At 35.3% G+C, this 12,937-nt stretch overlaps 1 protein-coding gene across 4 annotated transcripts in view; it reads left to right on the top strand.

Moving 5' to 3' along the window:
- ZC3H13 (zinc finger CCCH-type containing 13) overlaps positions 1–12,937 on the top strand; it is a 93,458-nt gene that overhangs the window by 45,037 nt on the left and 35,484 nt on the right. For all 4 annotated transcript variants that reach the window (XM_029210075.1, XM_029210077.1, XM_029210076.1 and 1 more), the window contains exon 9: positions 10,098–10,408. In XM_029210075.1, coding sequence (XP_029065908.1) covers positions 10,098–10,408 — 311 coding nt within the window. The remainder of the gene's footprint in view (positions 1–10,097; positions 10,409–12,937) is intronic.

Genomic DNA, 12,937 nt, shown 5'->3' with positions numbered 1-12,937 from the left:
TTAATTTTTTGTATGTGGTGTAAGATACAGGTCCAACTTCATTTTTTTGCATGTAGAAAACCACTTTTCCCAGCACCATTTTTTGAAGGATCTCTCCTTTCCCCTTTGAATGTTCTTGGCACCCTTGAAGATCATTTGACCATATATGCAAGGATATATTTCTGGGCTCTCTTTTACTCCATTGGTCTGCTTGTCTGTCTTTCTGCTAGCACCACACTGTTTTGATTACTGTGGCTTTATAATACATTTTGAAATCAAGAAGCATGAATCCTCTTTGTTATTACTTTTTGAAATTATTTTGGCTATTTGAGTTCCCTTGAAATTCCTTATAAATTTGGGATGAATTTTTATATTTCTGCAAAAACTATCTTTGGGGTTTTGATAGGGATTGCATTGAATCTGTAGATCTCTTTGGATGATATGGACATCTTAACCGTATTAAATCTTCCAGTCCTTGAGCATGGAATGTCTTTCTGTTTATTTGTATCTTAATTTCTTTCAGCAGTGTTTTGTAGTTTTCAGTATACAAGCCTTTGACCTCCTTGGTTAGGTTTATTCCTAAGTATTTTTTACATTAAGTAATTTTTATGCTTTATTTTGTTCTTTTTTATGCTATTGTAGATGGAATTGTTTTTTAAAATTTCCTTTTCAGATTGTTCATTGTTGTATAGAAACACAACTGATTTTGTGTGCTGATTTTGCATCCTGCAACTTTGCTGAATTCATTTGTTAGTTCTAACAGTTTGTTTTGTTTTGTGGAATGTATAGGGTTTTCTACATATAAGATCATGCCATCTGCAAGTAGAGATAATTACTTTTTTCTTTCCAACTTGGATGCCTTTTTAAATTTTTTTTTGACTAATTGCCCTGGCTAGGACTTCCAATACTGTGTTGAATAAAAGTGGTGAGAGTGGGCATCCTTGCCTTGTCCCTTATAGGAAAAGCTTTCAGTCTTTCACCATTGAGAATGATGTTTGCTATGGACTTTTCTTAAATGGCCTTTTTTTATGTTGCGATCATTCAGGATAAATTATCCATCCAGTAAGCAGCTGATAATAGTTTTATGATATATAAGTTCAACAAAACCCAGTCTTTTCCCCAAAAAAGATTTTGGTGATAAGCTTAGCCCTTTCTTTGTCTTGGTAAGAGATCATCTTGTCTAACTTATTTAGATGAATCAATTTTTTTTTCTGTCCTCCCTGTGGTGACTTAGAAGAACCAGAATGATTCTGTCAGCTGTTGCTAGGACCTAGCAACATTATTATGTCTTACTGGAGCAATAAAAACTGGTTAACTGGAGCATCCATAATTCTTGAACATATTTTCCTAAAATACACTCTTTATCTTATTCAATCTGGTAGGTTTGTTTTTGAAAATGACATGTAAATCAGATATAAATTATGTTAAATGTTCTTGCTGATTTACATTTTAAGAAGTCTTTATTCTTCTCTAATGGTTCTTGGTGCTCTTGTTTTGTTATTTTGACCCAGAAATCTTTGAGAAGTGATTCTTAACTTATATCCCTGGGTAGTTCACCACTGAAATGGTAACACATTTTATATTATGAGGAATTGAATATTACAGAGATTGATTCTTCATTTTCCATTTTTTTCTCCCTGGCCATCTCTACCAGGAGTAGTAAGGTATGCCTAAGATTCACCTGTTGCTCAGTGTACAGAAAAATCTGAACTTGGTTTATTTCTTGTCTCTAAGGAAACTAAGCAGCAGATTACTGAAGGACTGCATGGGTACCTGATTGTCACTGGAGTTCTAAAGCCATATTTGACAAGGTTGAAAGGGGGCATTTTGATTTAGGAGGAGTTGATTTGATTTCCAGGTGTTTTTTTTTTAAGGCAGATTCATTAATTTAATTTATCTCCATTACTGTGAATAAAGAATAATTCTAAAGCCAAACAGTATATTTAAGAATCTTTGTCACTGCTTTCAGATTCTGGGGTATGTAATTAAAGGTTAGTATCTAAATTCCTTTTGGAGAAAATTGCCATTTAATATTAATTTAGATGTTATAATGGGTTTATTGGGAGTATTTTGGTTATCAGGATGTGTTGTGCTTAAGTGAAAGTATGCTAATACGTTTATTATTTATTAGGTTACTGAATACCTAGTGTGTGGTGGACACTTTAAACATTGATGATGCAGCAGTGAACAAAAATCTTGTCAGAAACTTTGTTACTACAGGTGGAAGTAATAGAGTAATCATGTGTGTATAAAATAATATCTTTCCAAATATGGATTGTTTTTCTCCCTTCCAAGTAAAGTAAGACTTACTAGGCCTATTGGATATAGGGGATTGCTTACATTTCTTAAAGGGTGGTTCCCAAATGCATATGCATACATGTGAGACAAATGATGTAACAAAGCCACATGATCCTATGACTTTAAGTCCTTTTCCCTGTCTTCTGTGTCTCAGTTCTTCAACTTTCTACACCAGGAGCTACTAACCTGGATTTTAGAGGTCTGATTTGTGAGTTAAAATTTGCCCGTGTATGTTTTCGTGAGGAGTAGAGTGTCCATATCCTCCCAGAAAAATTCATGATTTCCCCATTCTCCAAAAATTCTTAAGAGTTATTAATCATTCTTTAGGCCTTTGCCACTAATCTGGCATCGAGGATTTCAGTACTCTCATCCCAAACCTTTATTGGCCATGTCAACCTAGTTAAGAATATTCTCTCTTCCCAGAATATTTGTTAATTTGAATAACACTAAATTCTGTTATGTAGTTGCTTTTGAAGCGAGTAGTTTCCAGGCCATAGTTCTTAAAGGAATTCTGTATCAGTGTCTTACAATTTGACTGGTAGACTTTACTCAGCAATGATTTATTTATGCAACATTGATCAAAACCTGCATACCACTTATTTATCCCAAAAAAACATGCCTTATGGATTTATTTTATTACTCTGCTTTTAGAGAATGTAGCAATTTCCTGTAATACTTTTAAAAATAAACTTTCTATGACCTGTTTGGTACAGAAAACAGCAAAATCTTGATTACTTAGAACTCAGCTAAACCATTTATATTCTGTAATTTGTTTTAGAAGATATGAGCTCACAGGAAAATTAAGTTTGAGTTAGGTATTTAGTCAGAAGATCACTTGTGAAGGGAATATTTCGTATCAGTATTCCTAACCTACTGTATCTAGATAATCCTAAACTAGATATTTCAGCAGTGTTTCAGTGGACCTCTAATATCATCTTTATCAATGAAAATCTGTATTCTATATTCTTTGCTGAATTAGGAACGACCAGTATATTAGTGTAGTTTAAGAACAAGGGCCTAAGGAAACACAAAAACTTTTTTGATAGTAGTTAACCAGAGGAATTAGCTAACAAGTGCATATAGTTCATTCTGCTGGTTAAATATGGTTTTATGATAGGTAATATGTTTTGATCAAAATACTAATCAAAATGCAGAATTTTGTGGTTTAATAAGATAGTATTAAGAGCATAGTAAGTTGTTGTATTTTTTTAAAATCACTTTATTATAATTACCTGAATATGTCTTGATAAGAGTATAAATGCCTACATGAGTCTTCCTCAGATTTTAAAGACAGATGTGATCATTCAAAACTTACTGACTGGGCTTCCCTGGTGGCGCAGTGGTTGAGAGTCCGCCTGCCGATGCAGGGGACACGGGTTCGTGCCCCAGTCCGGGAAGATCCCACATGCCGCGGAGTGGCTGGGCCCGTGAGCTATGGCCACTGAGCCTGTGCGTTCGGAGCCTGTGCTCCGCAACGGGAGAGGCCACAACAGTGAGAGGCCCGCGTACCGCAAAAACAAAAAACCAAAACAAAAAAAACTTGCTGACTTTGACATCAGCTTAGTAGAATAAGCAAATTACCACCAAATTGACAGTCTTATTTTCTTTCAGTGATTGCACACATCTGAATAATTAAAATCAGAATGTTTCAGGTGTTTGACAAAGACTATTGCCTATTGGATTAATTCTTTAATTTATTCATTATCTACCATTCATGTTCAAATACCATGGTCTGGACTGGTGAATCTTATTCTGTGGCCATGAAGGACAGGACAGGGAGGAATCCATGTGTGAACTAAGCATTTCTGTAGACTGAATTGATAGTTTCTTGAGTAAATATGTACCAGTGTTACTCAGTTATATATAGAGGATGGAAGAATTACATGTTAATGTTACATTAACATTATTATGGAGCATTTCACAACATAAAAATAGAATAGTATAATGACCCTCATATATCCATAGTTTCATCTGTACCCCTATCCACCCCCCCATCCAGTGTTATTTTGAAGCAAATCCCAGACTTCTTATTTCATTTCATCTGTATATATTTTAGTATATATCTCTAAAAGAGAAAGACACTTAAAAATATACAATCACTATCTATATCTATATATATACACACACAATCAGTATATATATATAACTGAATCACTTTGCTGTACACCAGAAACTCACACAATGTTGTAAATCAACCATACTTAAAAAAAAAAAATACAATCACTATACCAGTATCCCATCTAAAAGGAAAAAAGGAGAATAATGTAATTTTAAAATTCAGACTTTAAAAACATTGATGAATTTGTAATATCTTTTATAATATTTTCCCATTAGTCGACATTAGCACAAATAATATCATGAAGGATATGCAAATCTTTTAATATTAATGTGGAACCTTTGTATTCAGATTGAGAGTTGCTTGTCTGAGGCATTGTCTTTTTTCTGCATTTAATTGAGCCCTGTCTATAGACCTAAAAAGTATTTTTACATGAATACTAATTTAGGCTAGGGATATAAAATTAAGACACTTAAAGAAATATGTAATATAGCTGAACATAATTATATACTGAATTCATGGTAGACGTGTTAAAAATGAAATCGTTCTATAAATATCAAAATAACTTCATCAGGGGGCAAAAAAGCCATTTACATTTAGTCCAATTGATCAAGGCTTGGACTTCCTTTTATAGGTGTGATATTGGGAAAATCTGTTGAACTCAGAAAAGCTCCTGTTTTGCAGCCAAAATCTAAAGTGGTATTTATGTTCCTAAAAATTGTGCTCTTAACCCTTTGTCTGTCATGCTTGATGGAATTAGAGACTTGAGAGGAAAATTGTTCTTCGGGGAGGTTTTCAGTAGCAGGGGGTGGTTGGGAAGTTTAGCCCTGTTTAATAATTGGTCCAATCAGAAATGCATAACATGGCATTCAAAGGCCAAAAGTTTAATCTGGTAAAAATATGGGACTGTGTGGTATGTAATGAGATTAATGAAATAACAGATACCCAGCCACACTATCAAAATCCATCTCTGTCTGGCTGTGGTTTGGTGTTATCTGGTGGTAATTTTCTACTGACAGTTAAATGACCTGTGACTGGATTGAACTTCCAGGACAGTGGCAGTGATTTCAAGAATCTCCCTTATTTGACATCCATTTTCTTGGCCTGACTGAGGAGATTTGGGGTCTGAGAAGTCGGACTAGGGACTTGAGAACCGTTCTTTACCTCCCTCTTTCCTAAGACTGGATTGCTTGCTGTTTCTTGGCAGGGGCTGGGCCTCTCCATCTCCTCATCACCCCATCCTGTCCCAGGAGAAAGTGATAAGTTTAACTTCTTCCACCAGGTAGAAGATAGGAGCCAGCTGTCTTAATATTTGTTATGCTGGTGTATATTGTTTCTGGGCTTTATTGCATTTGGAATACCAACTCTCTTAGAGCTTAAAAACAATCTCCCCATGTGCCAGGGATACTGGATATTTGTCTCTTCTGACTCTTGATCACAACAATAGGTACAGTTTTTAGCTCCCTCAAGTCATGGGATTGAACAAGTTCATGTAAGCCTCTTGAACCAGATTCTGAAAAATTATTGTAATTAAATGGCACATAATTCTGGACTTGAATATCATTGAAGGATGTGCTAATAATGCTTATCTTAACATTCTTCTCCATTCTTAGACTGAGGTTTTTGAAATTAATTCATTTCTACATAAATGCAAAAATGAAATTGAACCAAAATTATTAGTACTTGGCTTAGATTTACTTGTATTATGTACTTCTTACTAGTTTGCTTGAATCAAATCTGTTTTTCAAGTACCATTTATTTATGGAGGAGACATCTTTCAAAAGATTCCCACAACAAAAGTATTCTAGTTTCTGTAGATCATTCGGTTAGAAATGATTCCCCTTCTGAGGAGTATTTATCACCTGCTGCAAAGGGAGAGCAAGCTACTAGGTCTAAAACAAATCATCACACAGAAGCATTTTCTTTCTCTGTCTTACATATTTATTTAGGCAAGTTGCTCAATTTCTGAATGACACTTCGCTGCCCAAAACTCTCCAGTGATTTCTTTTATACTTAGAATAAAATCTGAACTTTTATCATGACCTAGAAGACTCCATATCCTCTGTCCCCTGCCTGCTTTCTGACCCTCTCATGAACTTTCCATTCTCCCATGAATCATAGTTATACTTGTCTTCTTTCTGTTCTTTTTATATATCACCATCCCTCCTGCCTCCTTTATGGTTGCTGAGTCCTCAGCATGAAAAGCTCTTCCCTCAAATTTTCAGCTCTTGGCTCAAAAGCTATCTTCTTAGTAAAGGCCCTTTCCTTACCAAGCACCTAATGTAGTCCCCCGATGTACTTTTTTTGGACCTAACAGTTTACACTTCATTACTCTGTTGTATAGACTTGTATGTTGCATTAATTAGCTGAAATTGGCTTTCTTTGTTGTTGGTGGGCTACCCCTGGACTCTGCAACTAAGACAGACTGTTTTTCAGTTCTCTCTGTCTCAGTTACCTCATAGGGTTGTCGTCATGAAGACGAAATGAGTTATTATACGAAAGCACTTAAAACAGTGCTGTGGACATAGTAACAGCATACGTTACCTGCTATTGTTAATATTATTATAATCATCATTATTGTTAGTGATTTTGTCTGTCTTCTTCATTTCTGTATCCTCAGTTTCAAAAATAATGCTTAGCATAAAAGGTACTCACTTAACATTTGTCCAGTGAATCAAAATGACTCTTTTCCTTCCTCCCTCCCTCCCTTCCTCCCTTCCTCCCTTCCTCCCGGCATCCCATTGGAGGTTAGGGCCTCAACATATAAATTTGGGGTGGAGGGTGGACACAAACATTCATTTGATAATGGATGATTAACTCAACAAACTTATTTTTTCCCTGAAGGATAAGTAGGAAGAAAAATATGGTTAAAATGCTGAAGCCGTAATGTGACAACACATTGGTGCTCTGTCCTTAATATGATAGCTTGATTATGTAAGCTTGAACCGAAATTTTTTCTTCCATGTTATAGACACCAAATTGGAATACACATGTGATTAGACTGTAATGTGTTTTAAAAGATAGTATTATGAACTATTTTATTTAAGTTTTGTGAACAAATCACCAAAGGGTATTGCAGACATTCCTGAAATAATTTTGAGTATACTCCAGAAATAAACTCAAAACTAACCAAAATGTCAGTTCAGTGGAGAGCCACATTCTTTATTTTTTCAGTTTAGGTATTTCCAAACTGACTAGAACCTAATGAAATTGAAATTGGAAAGCACCAAATGATAGTCAAATTAGAATTTCTCAGTCTTACGGTGATTTTTCTGTTCAGTGTTTGAATAGCCATTGGTCATAAATGGTTTTCCAAATTTGGGCAAGACCCATTGAGCATTTGTACTCATATCTGTTAGTAAATAAATTTCAGTTTAGACTCAATTAAGCTATGGTGGTTTATGTCTTATTTTTTTTATGTGAGAAAGGAATAGCAATTTTTATTAAAAGCGTGAAAGTACTGCAGAATCGTAAATAACTATAATGATTAGGATAATGTGGTGTTCTAGTTAGCTGACTTTTATTTTTTAAGTCAACTGTTATCCAAAAGGTGATTTTGTTTATTTGCTTAATTTCTTGTTTTGCAAAATTCTTTCCTATATATCTGACCACTTTCCTGACTCAGTAACATGTATTTTATAGATTTAAACCTTTTATTGATAAAAGTTCTACTAAGGCATCATTTATAAACAGCATAGTTTAGAGCAGTGGTTCCCAACCAGGGTTGATTCTACCTCCCTGGGGACATTTGGAGATACCTGGAGTAGTTTCTTATCGGCATGAATGGGGATGGGAGGGAGATGGTACTGGCTTCTAGTGGATAGGGGTCAGGGATGCTGCTCGACATCCTACAATGTACAGGACAGCCCGCCACCACAAAGAATTACTGAATACAAAATGTCAATAGTGTCAAGATTGAGGAATCCTGGTTTAGGATTAATAATGATTTTGCCAACATTGCGGAAGTTAAAAAAATATTTATCATAGGCAGTGAAGGTAATTCTAAAATATTTTGACAGGAACTCATAATTTTTTTGAACAAACATCTGTCCTCAAAATGATTACTTTGAGAAATATGATACTTATCTGAGCATGTGATGTCTGAAGTGTTGTTTTTTAAACATTAGTCCTGTTTCTTTTTAGTTATTGCCCAAATGTGTGTATTCTAGCTCTCCGTCACAGACACCTTTTGCATATTCATTGTAGACACAGCCCAAGACATAACAGATTATAGGAGTGATTCAGATGTGCTTCATGAGTTTATAAGTTATTTCTCTGACAGCAAAGAAGATGATTTGAAGGGAGCAGAGGAAGCCTCAGTTAAACCAAAGCTTATGAACTAAATTTCAGTTTGTGCTGCCCAAGAGGAAGGCAGGTTATTTAAGATAAAGACAGTATAGACAGTATGTCCTTTCCTTAACTCTAACTTTCTTTCCCTATCCTAAGTGTCAGCCCAGGCAGTGCAAACTTTTGTTTGGCGTAGCTGGTGATAGCTTTTCCCGTCTCCCACAGCCCTGAATTATAGACATTCTTACACCCACTTTCCTAGATCTTACTAGTATGTTTTCTCTTTAGCTCTTTGTGGGTTCCCTCCTCCAATATCTATCTACACTGTCAGAGATTATCTCTGGTAAGAGTGAGTTCCAGACTTTACGTGAGAGTAAGAACCATCTGTGCTCAGGGAGGATGTTACCTGGAAAAGGGAGTGTGCCTTGGAGCCAAAGCTCAGGAGAAGGGCAATGCATGTCTCATCTAGAACTGTTGCCTCAAGCTGACTTCAGAATCAGTCAGATCTTTAAAAATCAACTTGTTAATGATTTTACATCATTGTGAATTAAAATTTATCTTGGAATTATTACTCACACTTTTAGCTTTAACTTCTACATTCAGGTTTTTTTGTTTGTTTCTTTGTTTTTTTTTTTGGAAATTACTGGAATTTTATTTGCCTCAGGCTTATGACTTGCAACCAAAGACATTGTGCAAAGAAAGCAAAGATTAAGTACACTTGAGGGAGAAGGAGACAATACACATGGGTAACACAGGAGATCAGGTTGACAAAGGAAGCCATCCATTACACTATATAGATTGCAATATTCAATAGCGATTTCAACAAAACTTTTCTTTTAAATCAAGAGCAAAAAATTAAGCAATGTTTACAGTAGACATAAATCTTATACAATTCAAAAAGCGGTTTTTTTCAGATCATAGAGCATAAAATGGAAAAATGTCTATGTAGGTGAAGTCTAACTGCTGTACATTTATCGCCTATTAAAGTTGCTCATATGTACCACAGTGTAAAAAAAAAAACAATACCGAACAAATAAAAACCTTGAAAATTGCCTGATGAAAAATAAAATAACCAATGGCTTTTAATGGCTTCTCCTGGTTATTTAATGGCTATCTCCTGCTACAAAAAGACAAAAATCTTCTCATCTGAACAGGTGATAAAACCAGGCACAATCAAACCGTTACCAAGACCCACCCATAGAAACATACTATCCACCCACATATTTTCCATCAAAAGCTTTTTTGTTTGTTTTAATCTTTGAGGCCCATTTGGTCACAATATGTTACAAAGATTTGTGTATGAGCGTGTGTTTCTTTACACCATGATATCATATGTTTGTCTGGCACTATCCTAAAGCTAGCTTATAGATGATAATGATATAGAATGTTTGTTTCTTTGTTTTTAAAGAAGATTTTCCTTTGGCTAGAAATGAAAGCTCTTGAACACATTTTTTTATTGTTGTTGCTTTCTTTATAGGTCCACTTCCCCAGCAGGACAGCATCATTCTCCTATATCTTCTAGACATCACTCATCTTCCTCACAATCAGGATCATCTATTCAAAGACATTCTCCTTCTCCTCGCCGAAAAAGAACTCCTTCACCATCTTATCAGAGGACAGTAACTCCACCTTTACGCCGCTCTGCTTCTCCCTATCCTTCACACTCTCTGTCTTCTCCTCAGAGAAAGCAGAGTCCCCCAAGACATCGGTCTCCAATGAGAGAAAAAGGGAGGCATGATCATGAACGCACTTCACAGTCTCATGATCGGCGTCATGAAAGGAGGGAAGGTAAATACTCTATTGTGGTTTTTTTTTTTAGAGTTCTTTAAGTGGATATTTTCTTTATTTAAAAAAATGGACTTTCAGATTTATTGTTAAAATAAGAGACAGAAGAGAACTGTGTTATATTACGTCTCTGTAACACATGGGTGATAGCTCTTGAGGGCAATAGGAGGTGCTTAAGGACACAGAAATGTAAGCTACTAAATAGATGTAAGTGGGCATTTATATGTATGCTAAGTTGGTCCTTTTCTTCAGTTATGATGTTTTACTTGAGTACTTCCAAGTTCTAGAAATTTGGGATGGTATGATTCTTAGAGCGTCAGTCTAACTGCTTAGCTAATTCTTCAAAAACAACAGAGGTGAAGGAAAGAAAAGCAGCAAACCAGGGAGCAGAGTTTGAACATATCAGAAATATTTTGACTAAGAGGTGAGGGCTGGGGGAATGTTCAGAAAGTCAGTGTGAACCAAGTGATCAATATTCTAGGTCTAACTCAACAAAGAAGTCAAGCAAAGCAGTTTTCCTTTCTAGATCCCTGAGAATTATGTTGACTTTGAATTTGCTATTCCCTGTTCACGCTGAGATGTTATTATCATCAAAACTTGGCAGTACAATCTAATAGCTCTCATCTCTTTCTGTATTTCTTATCTAAGCTTCTTGTCCTTATTTATTTAACTTAACAAGTCTTTTTCCTGACATTTCCTGAGTTAGTTTTTTAACATAATGAGTACTCAGGAAATACAATACTTGCTGACTTGCAACAACATTTGTTTAATGTGCATTTTTAAAGCATCGTACAGCATGCTTCTGCACCCCACACAAGACTGACAAAAAGTCACAATTTGAGTATCGTATAGCAGTCGCCTATGAAACATGTCGAAGTTAGTTTTTTCTCTTCCAATCAACAGTGCAAGTTATTTTATTCAAGAAATGATGGATGCATAGGTAGGGACTGGAGAGAGCACCTATTTTAAAGAATTATTCCTTGTGTACATGATTTTGGAACCAGATCAGCACAGCAGTGTTTATGGAACATTGGTAAGATGGGAAAATTCTCTTATACCTATCTATGAACAACTTGAGTTGACTGGGAATATAGTATATATTTCATGACTACTTACTGAATGAAAACTATTATTTCAAAACATAATTTATTAAACACACTAATGAAGGGGAAATTTAGCATGCAATTGAGTCTCATAGGAATGCTTTTTTGTAGTAAGAAGGGTTTGTGTTACAGGAGGAATCCTTTTAATAATAAACCATACATTTTTAGGTTCTTTGTGAGGAGGATGTTTCTTTAACCTTCCATACAAGAGATGTAGTAGGCGTTTATTCCTCTCTATTTAGAGGTCATTTTTTGAAATAAGAATAATTTTAGTGAAAGGATGGGGAGGTAGATAAAGAACAAAATATAGTAATTAGATGTATTCGTAAAGACAGCTGGGGGTATCATAAAAAGAGAATCTAATACTAAGTGAACAAATTTCTAGGCACATTTGGTATTGGAGGAGGACTGGAAGGAATGGATGTGCACAAAAAGAGATGGGAATGTTGTCAGATTCTTGCCTAGTGCTTCTATCCTTATATGGCATTTATGGATGTAGGCATATGGGCAAAGTTATTTTGCGTGGGAGATAAGTTATTGATGAGAATCTAGGGGGTCTTGTGGATACTGGGTGGAGAAAGTCTGTGGACCTAGCCATAGGTAAATTTATAATGTCCTCGACCAAGAGCTGCTACAGTTGCTTAAATAGCCTCAGATCTTGGGGCTGTTGCAGAGTGTAAGAACAATTTATGAAGGAATCTGATAAAAAGTACAGGGTTTGTTCTTTGAGGGTCTCTTGTTAATTCTTTCAGTTCATATCAGATTTATGCTGTAATCAATTTATACTTTTCTAGGCATCTCTAAAGAACAGTTTCTAATCTTTGCAAATTCCTATGATGTACGGGGCTGACTAAACCATTTAAGCTCTGGGCCTCTGTTCCTTCATTTATACAATGACAAGGTTGGATTAAGTAACTATTGAGGTTCATTCCAGCTTTTTTAAAACTGAAATTATTATTTTAATTTTTCTATGAAATGTTAGAAAATGCCTTAAGTAGAAAAATCTTTAGAGACAGGAGTGTGATTTCATTAAATAGCTCAAAAAATAAATAAGAGAGGGGGGTGGGGGGGGAGAGAGAGAGAGAATATAACAGTATGTGTTTACCAGCCAGCATACTAATAGTAGGCTACTCTCAAGTGCTTAAGTACATTGGAGGTAGTCATGTGTGCTCTAGTCTGGCCTAATACTTGGTAGAGATGATTAAAATCACTTGTGCCTCTGGATCTAAAAGTGATTTCTAAAAAGTAGGCCATCATTGATAGATCAACTTAACTTGTTTCAGTTGTTTAAGATTTATAAGTATGGGTACGTTGATGTGAGAAGATCGTGTTCAAAGTTTATCCAATCAAGACAAATAATCCAGATGTTAATAAAATTAGCTTTGGAATTTTAGCTTACAGATAGTTTTCTTTTTCTCATTTGCCCATG

The sequence above is a fragment of the Monodon monoceros genome, unplaced genomic scaffold (genome assembly GCF_005190385.1).
Source record: "Monodon monoceros isolate NGI ecotype Baffin Bay Population unplaced genomic scaffold, NGI_Narwhal_1 Super_Scaffold_8, whole genome shotgun sequence".
NCBI lineage: Eukaryota > Metazoa > Chordata > Mammalia > Artiodactyla > Monodontidae > Monodon > Monodon monoceros.
This window is presented reverse-complemented; position numbering and strand designations above follow the sequence as displayed.